Below are 25043 nucleotides of genomic sequence, written 5' to 3'. Positions count from 1 at the left end.
TTGAGGATGACTTCTGTAGGTAGAATTGCCAGAATGAATAATAAAAGTCGCATTAAATAGTAATGAAACTTGTTTTCTGAAAGTAATCTTGAGGCATGCTTCCTTGGTTTGCCATGGATTTCCTGTGTACGCAGCCAGGTTAATAGCACGTTACCATTTGTACAGCAACTAAACATCTAAAACTCTTCTGTTGAACAGGTTCATTGACATAGGGTATTGGTTCAAGCTTGTTCCCTTCACCAAGGATGTGGCTACCTCCTGGCAACTTGGGAAAAACGTTAGCAAAATGCAGAGATCTTCCTGTTTGCTGGTTAGCATTCCTAACTCCAAATGATAAAGTGATTGTAAGTTGAGAAGCAAGTTGACTTCCCCAGTTGCCTTCAGTGAGTTTGCATACAGAATGTTTGAACGTCACACTCTTCATTTGGTGTCCCCTCACCCTTGGTAGTTGAGGTTACTTGTTCCTCAGCAAACTGCTTTTGCTTGAATGTAACTTGGTGATGAAACCTTTGTTCTGTTTGTTCTGAAACTGGAGCTAGATAGGAATCAATTATTAGTTTCTGTAGGGAATGGCTTACCTTTAATCTTAATGTTTACTGGCGGATAACCAATGTCTTAAGTGAGTGGGCTAAGTAAGGTGATGCACAACATAGGAACTATATTTTAGAGTTTGTTTCTTCGTGAATATCTCAAGACTGGTAAGACTTGTTTTGATCCAGCTTGGGTTGGATCCTGTTCTTGGCATATGCTATGGAATACTGTGTTGGTTGTGTCTTCTTTTTAAAGAGAGAAGTTGTGATAACTTCCAGGCCCAGTCTTGAGGTTGTATATGTTATAATAATCCATGAAATAGAGAAGAGTTAAACTGAAAGATGTAACAGAAGTCCTTATAAACCCTTTGGAAGAAGCAGTGTGGTGGTGTTTTGTTCGTTTGTTTGTTTGTTTTTCCTATTCTGGGTCTGGTAACCCTGATATTTTTTTTTCAGGTAAATTATCTGAACAACAGTACCTGTGAAGAAGAGATTCTCCTCTTTCTTCCTTCTCCGCCCTATAAATTTCTGATTTGTTGGTTCTAAGTAGGTTCTTAAATCAGTGTAGCGTTATTGTTTGAAATGATTTGAGTTAGTGGTTCGGTGCCTTCTTAGGTGATAGCATTAGGATTCGTAATGCCATTTCCCTGCAGTAATCTCAAAGTTGTGAAATGGGCTCTTTCAGGATGTTGTGACGAATAACTACCAACCTGAGTTGTTTCACAGTACAGTGCCATAAATCTTCTCTGCATTAGTGGTAAATGTTTCTTTCAGATCACATCCAAGGCCTGTAAGAAAACTTTAAAGGCACGGGAATGTGGAATTCATGGTATAGGAAGTACTTAAGATCGAGACGTTGTATTACCATGCAAATAGAACCGAGTCTGGATTATGTCAATGTGTTGACACAGATTACTTATGGCTTGATAGAACTCCACTAAACTTGGTAGTGCTGTAGAAACTGGGTTACAGAGATTGCAAGGAAAATGCTAAATATGGTTTTGATAAACATAAAAGCCAAAACATTCTAAAAAGTTGCTTATACCATCGTTCCTGAATTTTGAAACCAAATTTACTTTTTCTCTGTTTACGAGGGAAGTAAAATGTATCTTACTGACCATGAATGAGCAGGATAGCTTTGTGGACTTGCTGATATTAAAATATTTTTATTATGGACTTCTGTTATTAAATATCTAGAAAATGTAATTTGTTTTGGTTTAGGGCTGATTCTATAGGCTCCCTAGGATTTAATTAAGTTAAAATATTTCATTTTCTATTTTAGGTGTGGAATATCAAACAGATGATTAAATTAACACAAGAACATATAGAAGCATTGCTAGACAAGTTTGGAGGAGAGCATAACCCACCATCAATATATTTAGAGGTAAGTTTGTGGACAAATGTGGCTAGGTTACTGGTATGTTATCTGTCTTATATGAAGCATCCTGTGTTAAAAGAAAGAATACCTGTAGTAAGAGTATATCTCCCCTGTGGACTAGAAACCTAACTTTTTTTATTTGGAGATGGAAGGGGGCTGTGTGGAATTCCTCATACACATCAGTAAGGGAGGATCAGTGGCATTTTTTAACAGTTAATGCTGGTGTAATTGAAATGTAAGGCGTCCTTTTTGGTGCAGGGGGAAAAATTGTGTATGTAGTTTTAAAAGAATAATAGTAATAATAATAATGAAAATAAAAAATATAACAAAATGCATTTTTAAGTGAATATATGCACATGGAACATAAGACTAACTTTGCCTTTAAAGCAGTTGAATTCCCGTTCTTTTATCCTTTGAAATACAGTCATGTGGAATACAAAAACTGTTATTAGTAGAAGGGATCTTTCTTACAGAAATGCAAAGAATTGTAGGGTGGAGTAATATTTTAAAGCTGCGTTTAATTTGTAAGCTAATTAAAAATTAAATCTTTTTATTCTTTCATTACTCCTGATTCATGAAGTTGCGTAGATGCAGGACCATTAAGAAACTATAAAAGGACCACATGCATCAGTTGCATCTATTAGGAATTGAATAGGTATCGCTTGCTCCAAACCCTGCCCTTTTCTTGGGTCTTTCATGTACTGAAATAACTGGAGGTCAACCAGTTTTCTTTTGTAGTCATTTTAATTGTGCTTGCTGCCTAATGGCACTGGGTAATTAAAAATAAAGATCTCATTATTTCAGGTATTTCTAGCTTTTATCTTACCATGTCAGAGCAGGGCGGTAACCTGATTGTACGAGTGTTGACATAATGTCCTGAACTGTTAAGGTCAAATGAGGCCCTCTGTAGTTCCTTTCTTGCTAATATGAAATGTAAGGATTGAATGAGTGTTAATCACTATTTTAATCACTCGGTATATAAACACGCCACTGTTTATATAAACTTGAACCGGTTCATTCCAGATCTCTGTACTTAATATTGCTGAATGTATATCGGTTTTATTAAATGATGAATCAAATTGCAATAATAATAAGCCTAATGCTTACTAAGTCTGGATTTCAGGTCGTGCACTGTTCAGTTTGGTACAGCCATTTGTCACTTGCTTGTATGTAGATTAAAAACAAGATCCCTTCACTGGAAGTTTTTTAATTCATCTGTAGTTGATGGATAGGGAAGAGGCCATTTACAGGAGTAAATGTTTACCTAGAAATTATTGCAATAGTGTAAAAACTATGGTAAGTCTGGGATGCCTAGTGACTACAAAATATCAAGCTTAAAGTAGGTTTGTGAGTTTGCTGGTTCCATGTGCAGCTGAGACGTAACAGTAACTCAGACTCATCTGCGTGCTATGCAAGCCCTGCCACACCGAGTTGTCCTGGGTGATGAAGAGTCTTATGACAAGTAATGCTGGTACTCTCAGATAAATTATCCCATAAGGGAGCGGGTCCTGTGAAAAAGAGCACACACCATCATTGAAATGAAGATCCTGAGGTTTTTTTCCCATCTCTTTGCTAAGTGGTTCCTCTGCTTCCTTGGCTCAGGTACTTGCAGTACCAGTAGTGGCTAAGCCACTTGGAGTCCTTAACCCAAGAGGAAAATATTCTGGTTTTGCTGGATTAGTTTGCCATCCAGCTAGTAGACTGACTGTGGTTATGATGGAGTCCCATGAGTCCCAGAGCTGTGGTTAGTGTTCGGGAAGGGGAAGAGGTTGGAGCTGTGAGTCAAGAACCTAGAAAATGGGGTGAGAGAGAGGGAAACTTCCTCTTTGCGTGGTCATCAACCTGGATTAGGTCACGCTTGGATGGATTAATGGAACTGAATAGGATTATATAGCCAGTCACTTGTTTAGTTTTTAGATTTCCTTCAGTAGAACTGAAGTGTGAGGGAAAGAGAAGAAGGAAATTTATTACAACATACCTGATACAGTGAGAAGCAAGATTACTGGCATCCCTTGATGATTCATTTCAATGCAGCAACAGTTATCTGGTGTGACCTTTCTGCACCTTTCCAAGCTTTTTGGCTGTTTTTGGCTTGGTCCAGAACAAAAGCTGCTTTCCATTGTCTGAGTTTACTTTGCAGGCATCTATCTGGATGTAGCTTGTCACTGCTGGAGCTGATGTTTTAACTTCCTGTATTCCTCCGCTTATCAGAAAAAGCGCTAGGACAGCCCTGGTCGCAGTATGAAAGGACAAAGCTGTATGCAACAAGCTGTGGATGTAGCGTGATAAAGTGGGGAAGGACATGTTTGCTTCTAGAAAATGCAGAACTAAGAAAATGCAGTAGTTTTGATATGCATAAAAAGAACAGGAAATTATGCAGAGTACGTGTGGGTAGCTTAAGCAGTTCAGTAGATAACTCATCCTTCTGACATCCGTTAGAAATAGCAAGCTACCTGTGTTCGGAGCCGCACTTGGGCCTCTTGCTCACTTTCCATACCTGGGCATCGTCATGTCTTCTGCGTGAGACTTCTGCCTTTTCCCAGGGCTTCAATATAGGCCTTGGCACCATGGTCTCCAGCATATGCTTGAACAGGAAGGCTATGCAGCTTCAAGCTCTGTCCAGGCTCCTCTGACTTCTCATATTTTAATTGCTTTGATGAAGTCTCGTTTCTGAGTGTAGAATGTGATATTGCCCTGTTTTTGCCAGAGTCTTTGTGGGTAAACTTGTTAGCCTGTTCCGGTGATGGTGTCAGCCTTTGCTTTCCTTCCTTCCACTGCTCTGGTATGTCTTGCATCTTCCATAAAAACTGAGCAACACTTAAGGACTTCTGAGGACTTTGCCTGTTGATCACCTCTTGAGGGCTATCAGCAAGCATGTTGTCTGCTTGTCTTTGCAAAAGATGGAATTATCCAAAGCTAATTGCTAGGTAAGTACCTGCAGATGAACACTTCTGCTTTCACTCCTGTTGCAAACATTGAATTTATTGCTGTATTGCTTTCTGCAAAACTGCGGCTTTTTGATATCTCCTGAAAGCTTGACGGCTATCCATCTTCTGGCCTGAAGAGTTTAGTACCACAGCATTCGTTCAGTTCTTTTGTACTCTCATATGGCTTTATATCTTGCTTCTTGTGTCTCTTAGCAAGTGCCGAAGTTCACAGGAAGGACTTGGAGCACCTGGTATACTGGCTGGTATTCTGTGTTACAGCTGCCTCTATGGATTTGTCAAGTAAAGTTGTGGTTGGGCCTGGCAACAAAACAGCATTTCAATTAAAAGCAATAAAAGAGATGGGAAGCATCCATAGGAAAGCTGAAGAAATAGACAAAAAAAAAATAAAATAAATCTGGAAATTGGCCATTCAGAGGATTTAGGAGAATTATTTTTGCATTGAATATAAAACCTACAGCTCATTTAAAAATAAAAATGAATTTATGCCTTAGTTACAGTTGCTTAAGAAGATATGAGCTAACAAGCTTTTGCTTCTGTGCTCATCTCAAAGAGCGAAGACAAATTTAGTGTGGCATTTTTTTTTAATTCTGAGGGTGGGGTTCAACACGTCTTACACAAGAAGAATTTTAAAACTGACAGCTATTGTTGCAGCCATCACAGTCAATTGATGAATCCTGAAGTGAAAGAAGAGCAGGTGACTTGAAATATTGCAGGTAATTGACGTGTGCTATGTTGAGTTCAGCGTGTATTTATGCTTGCAAGAGGGGGTACTCAGATTCAGGGGCATCTCCCTGCCTTGATCCGTCACTCCTCAGCAATGGCCTTAAAAAGGTGACTCTTAGGCAAGTGGTGTAGGGCCATCAAGCCTGTATGTGTTACCACTCCCAGCTGTCTGGAGTGGAAAAAGTAGTGTGAAACTCTAGGATATCACGTAACATGTCTCCCTCCTGTCAGGACAGGAAAGGAAGGCTGAGGAAGGAGAATGAAGCTGCAGAGATGCTCCTGAGCACGCGTGTGAGATGCAGGGGTAGGAAACGAAGTGAACAGAAGAAAGAAAAGAACACTCGTCATTAACCATACAATTTTCTTCTAATTGCTGTAATTAGTAATAGCTTTGGGACTCTTATCAAGGCTCTCTAAAATGATTACAAGAAAAACCTCTCTGTTTGTTCTGGATGGAAGAAATAATTAATGTAGTAAGCATTGGCTGTGTTCAGATCTAAGTGTGGCTTCTGTATTGTAGCTAAAATCCTTTCTTAGGTCATCCCAGAACTTCTTCCTACCTCTGTGTGCGAGCGTGCATCTCGGATCTAACAGACCCCTGGAAACCACTGTTAAATATTTGAAGTAACTGTTTGACTCAGTCGATGTAGAAATAGTATTAATAGCACTTCTCTTTTATTCTGGAGAAGAGGCTGCAGGGGCTCCTTGGTAGGTTTTACTACATTTTTGGAAGCACTCTGTATCACAGCAGCTGAAAACATCAATGATTTTTGTCTTCCCACATAATTTCTCACTGTGTTATATCTGTACTTGAAGTGCTGTTTCCCAAAATACACAGTTTGTGATTCACTGTGGAAAAACCCTTTTTCTGAAGATTTGTTAGAGCATTGTAAATAGTGGAAAACTTTACTGCAAGAAAAGTCAAGTACTATGATACTGGGAAATCCTGGGATTGAGTTCGCAAAAACTGTTAAAATAAAAACTTAGAACAATACGCAAGGACTTATTTTATAATGGCCATCAAAATTAAACCTTTTTGTCTCTACCAACAAAGTACTGATGACAAGGATAACACGAGTTAGGGGCAGAAGGATAAAGGTCTGTGTATTTCAGTGCAACACTGGCAATAAATGCTGTCTGTGAACTCAAACGGGTTGTACAGATGAAAACTGGCCAAAAGCGGTCAGCTTAAATTTATAAAGGAGAGATCATACTTAAGTAACTTAATCAGATTTGTTAGCCATTATAGACTCTTAATGACCGTTCAAGAGGCCTTATTTAAAATTCCAGAACGTGTTGTGTCCTTCTTGCCTAGCAGTCACGTGTACAAAGTAATCTGATGAATTCAGCTGAGAATTTCACTTCGCACTATTAGCCCCTTAGTTCTGTTACCTAGCCCAGAGTTCTTCGCGTAGTGTGAGGCTGCCTCTTGCACCTGCTCTTTCCTTCATTTAACAGTACAAGAGCAAGCTGCCTGCTTTTTTAAATTCAGGCTCTGTGCAAAATAAAGCAGTACAAATGCATGGCTGGAATGACAGTATCAAATCAAGTTTCAAAACTCAGTCAGCTTTTGGTGTGAAGGAATCTTCCTCTTTCATAGTCTCACTGTTGGATGCTAATTAAAATGAGAATGATGTGGGTAGAGATGTTTGTCCCTAACTGCTGTGATTTTCTACTTTACACCTAAAAGCCCAGGAAAACAGAATTTTATTCAGAGGCCTTGCTCTTGCCTTTTTTTGAGAGTTCAGCTATTGAATTTCTGGAGAGTGTTTCATTCCTTATTCCTGTATAACGAGAATCCATGCAGGAAGTCTAATTAATTAAAGAAGATTACCTCTTTGCTGACCTACAGCATGTTTTTGCAACAGCAGGCGCATACGGGCTGAAATGGATCAGAATGATGAATCTCAGCTTGGTTCAGACTGTTTGTGGTAATTCAAGAAATACTGATGCTGGGTACAGTCACCGGGAAACCTGGTGGTCCCTGGAGAGGTTCAGGTTAACTTTCACCAGGCTCCTAACTGGTGCGGATCAAATGCGTTGGACCAAAACTGGGGTGTCTAAAGTTAGACTGAGTACAGATTTAGGAGCCTTACTAAATGAAGAAATCCTGATTTACGTTACTGTCTATCTTCAGCTCCCATTTAACTTAGTGGGATTTGCATTTGATCAACAGTCTAAAAGGTCAGACGTCTTTTAAATAGCAACACAATCTGGGTTTCAGAGACATGGAAGCTGTAATTTGGGCTTTTAAGAGCCTTGCAAAATATGGGTGGTACTTAAAATTTGATTGAGGAAGGGAGAGAGAATGATAAAAACCATTTGGTCCACTTGAGTTTAGGCTGGGTTCCCACCAGATGCCGTGGGGGACAGGGAGAAGGGGAAACCATAATTTGGTTTTGTCCCAGGTTAATTCTGAAAAAAAACTTTCCACTTGTTATTTCTACTTTATTTAGATGTTCTTAATGGAACGCATAGTCTGGTTATGGCCCAAGAAAGCAAATTTCAAATATGAGTGATATGTAATAGAAAAACATGCGTGCCTTTGAGGAAATCCCTTGCTGGCAAGATGATGCTGACAGGACTGCGGCGGGACAGCTGTGTGCCTGATGCGGTTCTGTTGATTTGGGAGATCACCACTAATTTTGTCAATAGGCTGCAACACTTGAGGAGTAACTTCTTTTACTCTGCTGCCTATGAGTGAGCAGCAATGTAGTATAGCATGTCTGTACGTTGCATATAAGCACGCCAACTTGTAATGCTTTAAATGGACTTGGCAGCTTACCAGGCCTTTGTACGTTTTACTCGCAGTTAAAGCTTCAGGAGTGGTCCCATATGAATGAGTGCATGATATGTGTATGTACTGATACGCAATATAGTTAATTTTAACTTTTCCTTCTAGTTTAGATAGCCATAGAGTTATTTGCAGATTGGAAAGATGTGCCAGTTTGAATTTAGCATTCAGCTTCTTGAATAAAATTTTCCTTAACTTTGGGGAATGTTCAAGGCAAATGGACCCAAAATTGGGAGCCTTCTAGTGACAGAGCGAACAAACACATTTGTTGTGGACAATAAATATTATTAATGATACTTTGGTTTTGGCAATTGATAAACCCACTGGAGGACTGGACCACTGAAGCCCAGTGGTAGCAACAAGCACAGCAGGAAAGATAAATGCAGAGTTGTGTGCCTGGGACAGGATGGCTGGAGGGCAACTTCACTTCTGAAAGGCCTCCAGAATCCTTCATTTCATAAATTACTACAATGTTCAGCATAATCTTTTTTTCTGTGGTAGATGTGATATGTTTTTTTTTTCTAAGTTCATATTTCAAATGATGTTAGAAATCAGCCTTAGGGTTTATCAATAGGTCCTTATCTGATTTGAAGGTTTTTGTAGCTGTTGATGTCTGCCAGCTAACGTGGCCATGCTCTATGGCATAGTCTTCTCCTAGATAGGAATACCTTACCAAAGGCCACTTCTGCTGCCGTAACACTCCTTAAATTTATCTCCATGAGATAATTCTCGGCTTTGACTTGGTGCTGTTGTCTGTGTAAGGCCCGTGGGTGTTAGTCATCAGCTGAGACTGATGTACTTAATCTTTGTGAAAATGAGATTCCATTGGAGCTGTTCTGTTTCTGCTGCACCTACTATTGCAACTTCTATATAGAAACATTTTTTTTAAGATGAAAATCATATCTAAAGTCTAATGGTAAATTTTTACTTCCATAGTGTTCTGTAATGGGATCTTCTGCTCTGACAGTGAGAGCTTTTGCCTCCATAAAAAAAAATAGGTCTTTTCATGCAGAGTTTAATAGTATAGAATCTAAAGCCTGCAAGAGCTCCCAGTTTTTCATGCTTAATGTTTATGCTTGTAAGATAAATCATTTGACTTTTGAGTTTGCATTAGTGACAGATTAAGCTGCCAGTGTAAACATTGTAGGATTGAGTATTTTGAAAGATGTGTAGTTTTGTGAAGGAACTAAGCCCACAAGTATCCGGAAGCAATGTAACATTGCATATGTTAGTGCAAATAATATTTTGCAATGTTCATGAGAAAAGGAAGTAAGTATTTAGAAAAGTATTGGTGAAATGGTAACAGTTTATGATTCTTAATTTTTGTTTACTGAAATTAATTCTTGACACATGGAACTTTTACTGGAATTTAAATGAAAAGTTGTTCCTGGAAGTAAGAGTGAGATGCTTATGGTACTGTAGAGCCAAAAATGCCATTATTTATAATTGTGTAACTTTCAATTTACTTTTGACAGCAGAGTGAAAATGTTCTGGCCTAAAGTCATCAAGTTTGTGGTCTAATCATGAAACACTAGATACTTTCAGTTCTCAAAAGAAATAGCAAGCAGTTGTCAGTTTCCTGCAGCTTATGGCCATTTATTAAAAGATGGAAGCTGTATGATTTAAATGGAATTGTAAAATGTTGTGTTTGCATCACTTGCATCTATGAGCAAGGTTATTTTTTCTCTTAAAATCAATATTTTTTCCAAATATGCACCCTGCAGCTTTTTGGTTGGTTCAGTTCTATAAATTTAAATTGAAGCAAGTTATGCACAGAGAACTAGAGAAATACAAGTAAGGATGGATCTTTCCCTGAAGTAAATATCTTCTTTCACGTTGAAAACATATGCAGCCTGGCACAGTTCTCAGTCTTGCTGGAGAGCTAAGAAGAAAATTCTTTTCATTACTGTTTAGATGTTAAATTTGAAAGATCTTATTCTCTGCAAAGGTCTAACACAGCTTTGTTTAACGCCAAAATGTTTGTATAGCATGAAGCACAAGTTTCTTAACTGATTCAAGTTTTTTGATCCAGAATTTTGAAGGTACCTACTAACTTATGCTGAAGAAGTAACACTGATATTTGGATATAGATTGCGATGTTCTTGTTACAAATAAAGTTGATGGAAACAGATTTTAAAACAAAATATATACAGTTGCATATTTGTGTTCTATAACTTACCAGTAATGTTTATGGGCTATATTTATTTTAAAACTTCATGGACAAATTTAATGTTGCTGACTTTTTTTTTTTTAAAGGAATTTGGCCAGTGTGTAATCAGGATTTGTGTAACCTTTACTTGGCAGAAAATCAAATTAATCCCATACAGTTTAATTAAATACATATATATATTTCAAACGATTGCTTCGATGTGGTTTTTGGGTGACTTTGTAACAGGCAAAGTTGGTTGTGTTCTAACTGTAACAAATGTTTTTACCATCTGGAATGAAAGGATAGTACCAGAGGTGAAGAATGGTGAACAGTGAGCTGAGTACACGGTCAGATTCAGGAAGCAAGAAGCAGGTTTCTGCTTTCTCTTAATTATTGCATTAGATGTATTTTTCTGTTATTCCAAGAGAGTGCTGCATTTAGCTGTAGCACAATAATTTGGAAAGGCACCTGACAACACTCGTTGAAGATTGCTGTCCTCTAACGTAGTTCTGAATTATACCAGATAGTGGAGGTGCTTTGAAACTATGAGCTATGATTTCTTTTATCCACTTACCCATTTTATCGATTTAAAAATTAGTTGTTTCAGAAAGTTTAACGTGAGTTTAAAATCAGTACTTTTTCCTATTAAAAACTTTGACCAGATCATTTTGAACGTCTTCCTGGGAGATTTGAACTAGTTCAGAATGCTCTTTGTTTCATGTTCATTCTGAATTTAGACTTCTGTTTTTGTTTGAGGCTACTACATCATTAAAATAGCTGTTCTTCCTTCACAGGCCTATGAAGAGTACACCAGCAAACTAGATGCCCTACAGCAGAGAGAACAGCAGTTATTGGAATCCATGGGGAATGGAACTGATTTCTCTGTCTCCAGTTCAGCTTCAACAGACACAGTTGCATCATCTTCCTCCTCTAGCCTCTCAGTAGCAACTTCATCCCTTTCAGTTTATCAAAACCCTACTGATATGTCACGGAATAACCCTAAGTCTCCACAGAAGCCTATTGTTAGAGTCTTCCTGCCCAACAAGCAAAGGACTGTGGTAAGTCAATTTATTTGTACATACTTAGAACCTCAGTAGTTCCTGTATTTCTGTTTGTCTTCATCGAAAAGTTAATTTAGGAGCTGAAAAACTTAACTCACGTGGAAGTCAAAGAGGTGGCAAATTTGTTTGCAGTCTGCAGAACTCCATCACAGCATTAACACCAATATGCATTCTGCATTACTGCTATAGAAGACAACACTTCCAGGAGTTCCTTAAGAATAGAAATAACTCAAATATTTTCCTAAAATCAGCTCTTTTAATTACGTAGTGTACTGCTTTACAACAGGTAAGAGGGTGCAGAAAAATCAATTTCTTGTACTATGTAAAATTATTGATTAGTTTAACAGGGCAAGATTAGGGAAAATAAATGTTTTCCACCTTGTTGAAGTTACTAGCAGCAGTGAATGCTCTACAGCAAGCACCAAGCTCCTGCAGCTAAGGAGAGCTGTGCAGAATCGCTTGTTTTTCTGTTGTTTACCTCCCCACTCTCTGTGGTGAGTGCTTCATGTTGGGACCCTGATGCTATCGGGTGCTGTATATAGAACTGACATGGGGAGGGACGTTGCTTCTGTTAACAGGAGCCTGCAAGTGTTGCTGTCATAGCGTTGCCTGCAAACTGCTCAAAACCTGGTGTTTTATCAATTTTGCCAATGTTATTGTGATTCCTGGGATCATGGAAGAAGAGTTAACTTTTTGCAGCCTATCTAGCTGTCCTTTAGAGGCATATGTTGTTTGTTTTTTTGTTGTTTTTTTTTTGTTTTGTTACATGCTGTCTACTGAAGAGCCTCAATATGTGCTTTTGAATAATACACTGACCAGTAAACTGCGATACATGACTGTATCTTGTCAGCAGTTGCTAGCATTTTTTTTGTTGGTTTGTTTGTTTTTTTTTTTTTTTGGAAGCCTTCTCACTTAAAGGGGAGCCGTGTTCCCAGTGGAAGTGGGAATTGAATGGATTGCACAGCCCGTGTCTGTGTGAAACCAGTGCTTTTTGTAGCAGTCAGTCAGGTATTGACTCTGACTGAACTGTGACAACCTGTGAGATTTGTGTTACTAGCAAAGAGGAGAAAACACAAACTGAGTAGTACTGGACATGAGAAGCATGTCTTCTCCCTTCTCCTGCCACTTTACTTCCCTCCATCCCATAAAATGTAATTAAATGTAAATTACAACCTCTTTGTAGCACTGTGCAGATGCATAGTGTTAAGCAAGGTGATTTTGTTGCCTGCCTGTGAGGTATGGCTTGGCACCTAGTGCTGCCTACATTTGAAATTTGGAGAGAGGGGTACTGGATTTCAGAGTCACCCTGCTCTCTTCAGGTGTTCTGTCCCAGTTTGTCTGGCTATTGTAGCCTCAGCTCCTGTGATCAAGCTGCCACAAGTTTTCTCTTTCTTTCCTGCGGTAGGTCACAGTGTATCACTGCCTGCATTGTTCTGTGTGTTTCTTGTTGCTCCATCTTATCTCTTCCTCTTCTCTAAGCCATATAGCATGTTTCCACTCTTACTTTTTCTCCTCACCGCAATATGCTTCTGCTGCTCCTTTCTCTCCCCTCTTAACTTCCTCTTCAATCCTTTTATTAGAGGTGTTTTTAAGGCTTTTAGCAAGCCTGACCTCTGTTTTGCATTTAAAGGAATTGTTTTGTATAAAGAAGAGCTTATGATTATGCAATATGCTACAGCAAACGTGAAGGCAAGCATGATTGTTTTGATGTTTATAAACATGTGCTTCACCAGGTTTAAGTTAAGCTACAAGTAGGATCACCAGAGAAAATACATTTGACTTAACTTGGTTGTGCAACCAGGGCACCTAAAAGAAAAGTTATTTCTGCATATGTAGATCTGATTACAGTTTAGGAAGAAGAGGTGACTGCATTTCTGTGTGAACGTGATACAGGAGGTAATTTGGGGCCAGTACAGAGCTATCTTGCCTCTGAGATAAGGTTCTGTGTGTGTTGCTGCCCCAGTCTAATCGAAGTAAAACAGGCTGCCTAAAGAACTTGGGGTTTAAGTAACAGTGGTGGATTAGCTTGGTATGCTCTAAGACATATGAAGCTGTGCTTCCCTAGACTATGATGTCTTCTCATTTTTATGTCTAAGCTTTGAGTTTTCGGTGGATGCTGTGATTCTGCAGTATTAGTCATGCTCATTAGGAGCTTGCAGACTTAATCACTCTGTCACAGACAAGCTGGTGTTCTTGACCTCGATCACTTGTCCAGCCTCTTGACTAAGAGGAAACTTTCTAGCTTGAGGATGTGCTGTCATTTGAAGGAGTTTGGACCAGAACTTAGTAATGGTCTGTGCTTGATAGCAGGGGAAAAGGAGTTCTGACACTGAACCCAGATGCTTTTCCTGGTTATGGGATGCAAATGAGGTTCAAGTTGGGTGTATACTCAGGGAGAGGCTCTTGCTCTTATCTCCTGCTCTCTCCTGGAGTTTAATTACCACTTGCCTTCCCAGGGTAGGCCTAGGGTAGGCCTGCAGCTTGGTTTCAGCTTGCTAAATGTGAGACGCTAAGCGCAGAACTTCAGGAAAATCTGTGGTCTTGTGCTGTGGTAGGATTAAAGAAAAAAAAAAAAGGCTGTACTGACAAAAGAGGAAGAGGCAGGTAAGTGGTGGAGGGAAAGTGCAAGTCTCCTTAGGCTCAAATCTGGTGTAAGTGTGTCTGCAGGTGTGCGTGCACAAACAGATGTGTGCAGAAGCAGAGAGGGATGGCCAGACAGAATACTGCAGGTGCTTGTAGGGCACTGTTAGCAGATGGTGGCTAGACCTGAGGCGCGTAACCAGGCTTTGTCTGCTCAGAGCAGCCTCAGTAAGTCCTCCTTGGGTGCTGGAACAGATTTTAGACTGCGTTGTTTCCTGCCGGGTGTGTGCAGTGGAGAGGCTTACTCCTGCCTCATGCTGTATAGCCAGGGGGAGGACAGCTCCCGTTCTGCTTGGAGCAACCCATTTTTGCTTAAAACTGTTATTCTAAGTACACAATTGGAAATACATGCTGAGGTCTGATCAGCAAATACTGCAAATTAATGATTCAGCTTTGTTTCAGGTAGAGAAATGACTATCATTCAGTTTTACACACTGCTTGGATCTAGTTAAGTTACTAAGTTAAGCTTTTATTAAATAGACATAGTAAACTGTCTCTTTCAGAGCTGGGAATTGGTGCTTATAGGAACTCTGAGTGTTGGGGGTTATTGGCCTTGGAGTTGAAGTTCATGTATCAAACTTGAAACGGTGCTTACGTCACTGAGAAAGTTAGGAATATCTTGTATGACAACTCTTAGTAAATACTGAAAACGGAGCAACTATGTTGATCCTACACTTAGTCTGCTGGAAACTCGGGAAATTTCCTAAGCAAACCCACTTCAGAAGTAATTGCAGTTTGCAGTGCAGTTTGAACTGCAGCTAGCTGGGTGATAGACTACCAGCCTAAAAAACTATCCGGCTGTTCTCTGTGAGTGCTGGGATTACTTGCTGTAGTACTTCATTCTCCGAATGGTTGAAGAAGAATTGCACACATCTTAATCTTCCAAACTAACACAACCTTAACTAGGACCTCTGGCTTTAAGAGCAGACCTCTCATGTCTTTCTCGTGCCTATTAACAGAGGCATTTGCTTATGTAAGCATGATGTTCGGGGTTTTCAGATGTACAGAACAGCTTCAGGTGTGCTGGATTGAAGTAGGAAGGTGATTCCTTGTGAAAATACATGGTACCTACTGTTAGTGTGCCTCCACCCCAATCCCAATTCCATATATTCAGGCTCTGCCACCAATTACCTACCTAATTGTAGGACTGGGGACCCACTTCAGGAGTTGAGAGCTTTTGTCAGATACAAGACAGGCTTGTTTTTTTTCAGCAGGGAGTACAATGATGCTGCTTAAACTGACTTTATAAAACCTGCCTGGTTGGTAATGGAGAGCCAACTTTGTTATTCATCTTTGATCATGTTCTGAAACAGTCCCAACTACTGCAGCAGCCTTCTGCTGTTCCTTTGGAGCTGCTAGATGGGCAGGAAATAGTGGGGTGAGCTGCTTACGTTTCTGCCCAGCAGCTGCCGCGATACTTAAAATGTTTGTGTTTTTTGTTTATTAGTAGTACTGTTTATGTGGAAGATCAAGTAAATATATCTGTTTCACTTGGCTCCAGCTAGGAGTATAATGAGAGGTGGTGTGGTTTTAACCCTGGCAGGCAGCTGAGCACCACGCAGCTGCTCGCTCTCCCCAGGTGGGATGAGGAGAGAACTGGGAAGGTAAAAGTGCAAGAACTCATGGGCTGAGACAAGGACAGTTTACTAGGTAAAGCAAAAGGTATGTGCACAAGCAAAGCAAACCAAGGAGTTCAGTCACTGCCTCCCATCAGCAGGCAGGAGTTCAGCCACTGCTAGGGAAGCAGGGCTCAGCACGTGGGATGATTTCTTGGGAAGACAAACTCCATCACCCCAAACGTCCCCCCTTTCTCCTTCTTTACCCCAGCTTTGTTGCTGAGCATGACACCACACGGTGTGGGGCATCCCTCTGGCCAGCTGGGGCCAGCTGTCCTGGCTGTGTCCCCTCCCAGCTCCTGGTGCACCCCCAGCCCCTCGCTGGTGGGCAGCACGAAGAGCTGACGAGTCCTTGGCTCTGTGTGAGCACTGCTCTGCAGCTGCTGAAACATAGGTATGTTATCAACACTATTTCCATCAAAATCCAAAATGCAGCATCTTATGAGCCTCTGTGAGGAAAATTAACTCTATTTCAGCCAAAACTTTAACAAGAGAAAAACGATGGCGTACAGAGAAACAAGACCATGTTGACCAGTGTAAGTATGTTGTGTTCTGATGTAACGTTTCTTGGTGTCAGGATAAATCAGGGCGTTTGACAGAAAGGTTTTGGTAATGTGGGAAAGCCTTGAAGGTGCTTCATTGAAAGCCTACCCAGTAAGTGGTGGAGCCTACTGCTGCTGATTAATTAGCAGATCAAGTTAGCATCTTGATTCAGCTGGAAACACGGCAGAATTAGGACTTCTTTGAAAGTAAAAACAAGTAGCTGGGTTGGTTAGTTGGAGGGGAATCAATGCATACGCGAGTGTCAGAAATAAGATTGTTTTCCTGTGTAGTCATCTTGGGAGGAGATGAAGTTTTCCTCTCTGAACAACCTCCCAGAAAAGTCAGCAGATTGTTTGCTGTTCTCTGGGGAAAAGAAATGTCCATCCCCTATAATGCAGAGAGATAAATGTCTGAATTCAAGTCCTGCAAAGAAATATGCATACTTCCTCTGTTCTCAGTGGTGTGGCTCAACTTGCATGTTAAATGTTTTCTGGAGAAGTGTTCTGCATGGGTGTGACCAGGATAGGTCTCTGTGGGTTTCTTGCTTGTTTTCTAGGCCAGAGAGAAGGATTTTGAAATAATACAAGTGCAAGATGGTACGAGCATTACCTGACATTGTCAGTTATTTTGTAGAACAAATTTCATGTTCTACCCAGACTAGGGATGGGAGAATTTAGGGAAAATGAGTTTATTTGGGTCAGGAACCTAAATGGGTATTAGGTGCATAGTAACAAACCCCCAGTTAGGGGAAAGAGCTGTTGTGGGGGAGGAGGTAAGAATGCTGACCTTGACCTCAGGGGCTTTTTTTTTTTGTTTGGTGTTTTTTGAGCACCTGGGAAATGTAATCTTTTGCATGTCTTTGGGACTGCCAATTTTAAGCTGATAAGCCTGGGATAAGGATGAAATCCCAGTTCCCAGTTGCTAGGGCTGTTGCATGTTTTGCCGCCTTCTGTAAAAGCTGACAATATAAAGCTAAAATTACTTAAGAATTTCACTTAATGGATTGCTTGGTTACTGTAGACTCTTAAGGTATTAGTAAGACTCTGGATAGGTTTTCTGTGGCCTATCAGTTCTGGCTTGCAGCAACGTGTTCTGAGACCTTGAATGGACTAAACACCTTCTGGATGCATCTGGAGTGCTTGGCAGCCCTGAAGGGATGACTGAAGTGTGTTTCTGTGAAGGGCCGTAGAGGAGCTACTGCAACATTTGGGGTAGTAGCAAATCTGGAAGAAGGATCTGTGGTTCTCAAGTTTGGCTTATGGCATGTAGTCAGTACTGCGGCTGTGCAGACGTGAGCTTGGCAAGCATGTTGTATTGTTGCCTGGGGCAGAAAGTATGCTGTAAAGGGCTCTGGTGGAAGAAAATCCAGCTTGGGCTAGGACCTAGCTGTGTGCTTAGTTCTGCATTGTTCTGCAAGGAAGGATGGACATATGGACAACTCCTGTTTTCTCTGGCCTACACATTGCTCTTCACTCCTTCCTAGTGGCTCCTTCAGTCCAACAGAACGCGTCACTACAGAGTGTCTTCTGGAATATCTAGGAACCATGGGGCAGGCCTGAGCTCTGTCCAGCACTGTTTCCTCTTTCAGTGGTCACAGGTGGATGCCTATGGAAGAATACAAGAACAGAGCAGGCACGTTTAATATTCTTCCAGTGCCCTTTTGAATCTGAACTATTTGTCACTCAGGGATTTTGAGTTTGTGTTTTCTACTTGCTAACCTTCAGTCCAGTCTCCATTAAGCCCTTGCTGTGGGTACTCGAAGTTTGTCTTATGCCCACAGAATTCCTTACCATGATCGTATGCTGTGTGAACAACCATCTTTAGGCTTGGTCTTTGAACATGCTGAACGCTAGCTCTCTAGCTTTTGTAGTTCATACTGGAGGAGAGAAAAGCTTCTGAGAAGAGCTGGTTAATACCAGGCCTTGGTACAACAACAAAGGGCTAAAACTAGTCCTGACTGCAGTTAGGAACAATATTAGGAGGTATCTGGCAGTGTAGTGAAGCCCAGTAGGGAAGAAGGGAACGTGGTTGGAGGGACTTCAAATGCAAGTACATTATGAAAAAGTTTGTGTGTTTAATCAAACGCTTGTTTGGTTATATGTTCAGTCAAAGGAGTGAACTTGCTTGTATCTTAGCACTCCTGGCAGATCCTGATTGCCCAAGAGATCTCTTCCAGCTAAGTACTTCTGGTTTGCTAAGACAGTCTGAAGGTAAAGGAGCAGTCCTGAATGCTGGTATGCTGGACAACACCAAGTCAGAAAAAATGGTATTTGGGTGTGAGAAATGATGGGCAGTTGAAAGGCATCAGGTGGTGATGGTTCTTGCTCCTAATCTGTACGTGGCCTGCTGCTGCCTGCTGCACCCTACTAGCTCCCAGAGGAGATGTCTGCTTCGTGTCCTCCAGCCTTCTTGGTGGAGTAGTCTGAAGTGTGGTGAGCAGCTCTGAGTTTAGAGCTAGCCTTTTCTTCAGTGCCTGCTCTTTTTCCATGAGCGTGAGCAAGGAGTGGGTTTGGGTGTTCTGAGTTTCAGTTCTGCCTCTAGTGGTCTGAGTAGGGACAGTGAAACTATGGAAAGAAGAGTAGCAGGTGCTGCTCCTGCTGCCAGAAGGAAGCCTCCCTCAGCAGCCTGCCCATTCGGGATGGAATCAAGTCAGTGTGTGGTGGCTTGTTTATTATTATTATTTATATATTTTTGTTTTTAAACTGTGAGGTCTAAAAGCGTGCCATGGCAGTTTCTAAACTTTATTACTTCAGTCCAAAGAAATTTCCTTTTCTGGTATGTTCAACTACAGAAGAATTTTTTTGTTGTTGTTTAACGGTAATTAGAGATAGTGTGAAAACTCAGCATAAATTGGGGCCAGTAAAGTTGATTCCACTTTATTATGTGCTGGCGTGCTGTATATAAGGCTCACAAGCATATATGGATTTGGAAGTTGATGGAAGTTCTTAAAATGCAAATGTGAGATTGAATATTTTTAAAAGGGGAAATTTGTGTTTTTAAGACTTTCACAGTCCTGTTTAGCTTCTGTATGCTGTGCATGGGGACAATTCAGGTTTCTTACTCCTGTCACGCCTTTGTTAATTAGTACATCTTCCTTTTAATTAGAAAAGCAATCATGTGGTCTTCTCTGCAGTCATGAAGACTGGAAGAATCAGATATTTTTACCCTACCTAAATTCTTAGCATAAATTAATTCATCATGCATGCACAACTGGATTCCTTCAAATGTTAGTTTGTAAATCTGCTGTTCAGTGTGTTTCTTTTTGACTTAAGATTTTCATCTTACTTTCTGCAGTTCATGGTACGGGCTTGTGCCTCGAGCTTACAGTTGTAAGCACTGAATTTCTAGAGGCATTCAAGCTGTCCTACCAGTTTCACCTGTCAAGTTTAGGGAAAATTCAGAGAGGGGATGTTCAGGCAGCTGAATAACTAGTTTCTTCCTTTTAATTACACACCTGGTTTAATGTGATTAGGTTCTTCTAATCTAAAACAATTACAAATTCCCATGCCATATCAAATGCTCCAAAAATGGAGTTTATGTAGCCTGTGCCAATGAGTACTTTCTGAATGTATCTGTCTGCTTTGGGATTTTATGCATTATATGAAGAAACTGGGAGAATGGATCACTGACTTTTGAGTAAACTTTACTGTGTTGGTTTTTTTCTCTTTAATTGTTGTGTCGTCAGGGAGTACTATTGTCCTACCTATCCCATTGCTGAAAGGCAAAATCAAATGAGAGACTAAATTGCCAATTTTCATTGGGAAGAAATTTAACTATGGAAGACTTCTCCTTTAGAATGTTAATAAGCAAACAATTTCATTGCAGAAAAGGAGTTGTACAATGAAATGGACTTCACAGCCAGCATGAGTAAGTCCTTCATATCTAAGAAAGCCTGGAGAATGCACCTTCAGAGATGTGCAAGGAACCAAGGTGCAATACCAGACGTCACTTGGTCTAGCTGGGATGGAGTTCATTTTCTTGATAGCAGCATGTATGGTGCTGTGCTTGATGCTGGTGGCCAAAACAGCATTGGGAACACGTGGATGCTTCAGCTGTTGCTGAGCAGTGCTTGCACAGTGCTCAGGCCACCTTCCTCTGCCCCCATAGCAAGGAGGCTGGGGGTAGGCAAGGGCCTGGAAGAGGCCATGGCTGGGACAGCTGACTCAAATTGACTGAGGAGATGTTCCAAGCCATATAATATGCTCTGTAAGGGAACTGGGAGGAGTTTGTCCCAAGTGGCTGTTGCTCAGGGACTGACTGTGTATCGATCTGCTTGTGGTGGGTGATTGCTTCTGTATCACCTGGGGGAAAAGTTTGTGTTTTTTTTTTTTCCCTTCACTTTATTTAAACTGTCTTGATCTTGACAGTCATGGCCTTGACGAAGACCATGAGTTTTCTTGCTTTTACCCTTCCAGTTCTGTTCCCCCGTTCTGTCTGGGATGGGTGGGCAAGCGGCTGTGTTGCTTGGCTGCCTGCTGGGGTTAACCCACCAAATAAAATAAACTGTTGGATAAATTCAAAGTAGTATGTGTTAGGAGGTGAGTAATTTAATCCTCTTCAATTTTATTGACAAGCAGCCTTAGATCGCAAAGACGAGCGATATGGAAAGCTTGCCATTATAAAATCGATGGCCTGTCATCTGAAGTGCCTTACGCAACATTGATCGCTGCTTTTTAAGGGTGTTCCTCAAGCACGGGTCGCTCAGCGAGTGCAGTGACTGTTGAATGAAAGGCCAGTTATGGAATTAAGATTTCGTACTTTAAGAGATGGGAAGTCTGTCTGCACAAAGTAAATCAATGATACAGAAAACGCTGTTTGGAGTGTGTATCTCAGCTTATAATGCAGTAGACAGGGACTTAGTGAAACGGAATGAAGATCACAAATCTGAAAATAATCACAAATATTTCAGTTCTGTGTCTGGTAAATCATGCTTTGACACATGGCCTCTCGCGTCATCTAAGCAAACTAATCAACCAAAGCTTTAATATTTCTAGAGAAAGCGTATACTACCTGGATGTGAATGTACTTGGTTTTAGGATCATTTACAATCCTTTTAGAAAAGGGTGTGAATCGTAAGCCTTTCATGGTACAATTTCTTGCCATTATCTTTAAAGTATTTAGTGTGATTGTCTGAGACAGGGTATTACTCTAAGCTCAGGACTTGACCTGTTACACTTAAACTATTTTGTAATTTAAACAGAGATGCATTAGAAGTTTGGGGTTTGAGCTGATTTTTCATCACTTTAACAGAAACCTCAAGTTTTTTGAGTTTGATTCTCATAGTGCAGCTATGGATATTTTCCTAGATGAGCAGTTCTCTTCTCTGAAGTCTAACCCCTCTTTTCCAAACTTTTTTTTTATTGGTGGGTCACTGTCAGCCTTCACAACGTCTGGCATTGGCATCCAGCCCTAGCTTTTAGGGCTGGTGATCCAGCAGTCTGCTATAAATCTGCCATGATCTTAGAGCAAGCGTTCCTCTGAACACGGTTTGGGATCTACCCTTGAAAAGCTTGAACAATTGATTGTTGAAGGCTGCTGTTGTGTAAACATGCTAGGTTTGCTCCAGTGTGGTTTAGGGACGGTGTATTCCTGTTCAAATATTCCTGTGATATGTATCAGTCCCCTGTGTTCTACAAACGAGTACTTTTTAATGGCATTAGCGATGCGGGTGCTGGTAACAGATGTCTCCAAGTTAAATGGGATGCATTTGATGGAACGGTAACAGCTTTGTAAAATGGGTAAGTTCTGTTCAATTTGCCTTGGAAACAATATTCTGTGCAATGCAGTTGTCTCCCATTTGTCTTATCTGCTTAATGCGTTTCAGAATATAAACTCTTTTTCTATAGAAGTTGGTCAGAGCACCATGCCCTGAAATCCAGAACAGCTGCCTGAAAGCTGTATTTTTCATTTCATAGGTGTTGTCACGTTCAGTGTCATCATATGTAAGATAGGAAAAAAAATGAGGATCTCAAGCTTGGATTTTTATTTATTTGACACAAAAATAGTTTGGTTTATTTCTCCCCTAACACCGTTGAATTCTGTGAGCACATGGTTGGCATTTTTAGTCATACAGATTGGCACCAGGGAAAATAAAGTGTGATCCTTCAAGGTGAAGTAAGTAAACAAGCACTTTGAAGTAATATTTCAAAACCAAGCATGAAGTATTCTAGCTGTTGTGCCCAGTGCTCCGATTGTGGAGAATTCTTCTGAAGCTCTAAGGAATATTAATACACAACACTTGACAAGAGTGAACTGAACTACAGTACTAGGCTGAGGAAGAAAAACGAATTGGCTAACTAGTTATGAGAATTGTAATGCTAGATATTCAGAGCTGTCCAGCTTCCCCGCTTCAGAGAACACCTTTACATTGATTTCAAAGTGCTCGTCAGCCTCATCGGTTTCTTTATTGCTATAAAACATTGGAAACTGCACTAGTGTAAGGAAGCATATTTAACTTACTGCGATTTTGCCATGAGTTTATGCTCTGATGTTAGAAAAGTGATGTAAGAGTTATTTAAGGATGCAGGCCTGACTTACTGAATCGGGAATGACCCGATTTACAGAAATAAATTAGGCATTGCTTAAATGCTTGTGGCTGCAGTATTAAACATATATCAGCTCTGGGGCCCCCAGCACAAGAAGGACATGGAAGAACAAGTCCAGAGGAGAGCCACAAAGATGATCAGAGGGCTGGAGCACCTCTCCTACAAAGACAGGCTGAGGAGCTGGGGTTGTTCAGCCTGGAGAAGAGAAGGCTCCAGGGGGACCTTATAGCAGCCTTCCAGTACCTAAAGGGGGCTACAGGAGAACTGGGGAGGGACTCCTTGTCTGGGAGTGTAGCAGTGGGATGGGGGAAATGTTCTGGAAGTGCTCAAGGCCAGGCTGGATGGGGCTTTGGGCAGCCTGGGCTGGTGGGAGGTGTCCCTGCTCATGGCACGGGGTGGAATAGGATGGGCTTTAAGGTCCTTCCCAACCCAAACTGTTCTATGATTCTATAAATAATTTTCTGTCCATAAAAATAGTTTACATGAGTAAAAGAAACAAGGAAATGGTGCTAAAGTTCTCTTTAGACTGTTTAGGTGGTAAGACTGGCTTGAGAATTTTTGGAGGCACCGGAATAATGGAGGCACCGGAATAATTTTCATTTGTTTCCTTGGGATTTCACGTTTGCAAAGTCGAATGTGTATTTTGGTGTCTTCCTGAATCACTACTCGCCTGATGCAAGATGCACAAGTAGGTTACTCTGCTATATTATTAAGCTTTCTACTTAATACATCATGCAGTCTACACAGGCAGCTGTTGTGCCATTTCTTAGCTTTGTAGAGCCCATGCTCTTCATTTTTTTTTGAAGTTATTTGCTGGATCAACTATTCAAATTTTTCTAAAAGAAAAAATAAAGCAAGATTTTTCTTCACCTTTGCCACAATTTGGGTGTGAGAAGAGGATGGGGGAGAAAGAGAGGTTTAGATGTGATTTCTTTGCGGGGAGAGATTTCTCCTTTCCAGCAAGCTCTGGTATGGACTGGAGGAGGGGGCTGAAGGGCTCCATGCACAGATGGTGATGGACCGCGCTGTACCAATCTGGGAACGTGATTAATCAATACCAGAGGAATTTATTCTAGTTCTTCAGCCTTCTGTTTCTTTGCTCGTGAGTTCTGTTAGAGAATGTTCTAAATGTTATGCTGATTCAGGATCCTGATGGGTTTTAGAGGCATCAAAACACTGTTTGTTAGCTGGAGCTTGTTGCAAATGGCAGTGAAGAGAACAAATGTTCTGGCCGTGTTTCTGACTGCAAGTTGCATAAATACGATTCAGAAGTTAATGAAAGGAACTTGGGGCAGTAACACTGAGGAACAGTGAAAGATGGGTGAGGGAGACACTTAAGGCATGTTTTTTGATAATCCTATGGCGCTTATTTGGCTGTAGGCAACCTTCGTTCTGACAGCTTCTACATTTTGAGAGCTTGCCTTTCTGACTTCAGTGATCTCTTAAAAGTAAGTCTGTAACTTCATAGATCTTGTTTTCAACTGAATTAAAAAAAAAATCACATGAAGTGGCATTGGTGTAATTTATTGATAGCAGTGGAACCTTTAGTTTCCCAGTGCAGTCCTTTGCTTCCTAAAGTGCTGAAGCATGCTGTCATCCTTGGTGTAAGATCAGTGCCAGAGGAAGAAAACATCTTCCAAAGAGCAGGAGACTCCTTCCCATTTTTTTCTTCATCTTCCATTTCTCTTTCATGATCAGCCACTTTCCTGTGTATATTCAGTCCCCCTTTTCCCCTAGTTGGTCTGTCACCCTCCCAGTATTTCATCTTCCACCACTTACGGGTGTCGGTGGTAAAGTGTGTGTTGTTGCTGAGAAGTTAGACCTGGGGTTTCTGTGGGGCTTCTACCCCAATCCAGCGCGTGATGTACTTACAGGGAAAACAGCCTTGAGCTGCAGAACGCTCATTTATTTGTTTTTTAGCGATGCTTCACGGCTGGACCTGTCATGTGGGAGGCTGGAGTACACATCTGAAATCCCTAGAGATTTCAGTGAAAAATATTTATTTTGTATTTGTAAATATGTACGTTGGAGGCAGGGAGGAATATGTTACAAACAACTTCAGCATGAATGGTTAGGTTGGTAGAGACGTCAAACCCAGTGCTCTGTTGCTTAAAAT

The 25043-nt window shown here is 40.8% G+C and overlaps 1 protein-coding gene across 2 annotated transcripts in view; it reads left to right on the top strand.

Moving 5' to 3' along the window:
* The window catches only part of BRAF (B-Raf proto-oncogene, serine/threonine kinase), an 82337-nt gene that overhangs the window by 12179 nt on the left and 45115 nt on the right, over positions 1-25043 (top strand). For both annotated transcript variants that reach the window (XM_072038935.1, XM_027446729.3), the window contains exons 2-3: positions 1813-1914; positions 11317-11580. In XM_072038935.1, coding sequence (XP_071895036.1) covers positions 1813-1914; positions 11317-11580 — 366 coding nt within the window. The remainder of the gene's footprint in view (positions 1-1812; positions 1915-11316; positions 11581-25043) is intronic.

The sequence above is a fragment of the Anas platyrhynchos genome, chromosome 1, assembly GCF_047663525.1.
Source record: "Anas platyrhynchos isolate ZD024472 breed Pekin duck chromosome 1, IASCAAS_PekinDuck_T2T, whole genome shotgun sequence".
Taxonomy (NCBI): Eukaryota; Metazoa; Chordata; class Aves; order Anseriformes; family Anatidae; genus Anas; species Anas platyrhynchos.
This window is presented reverse-complemented; position numbering and strand designations above follow the sequence as displayed.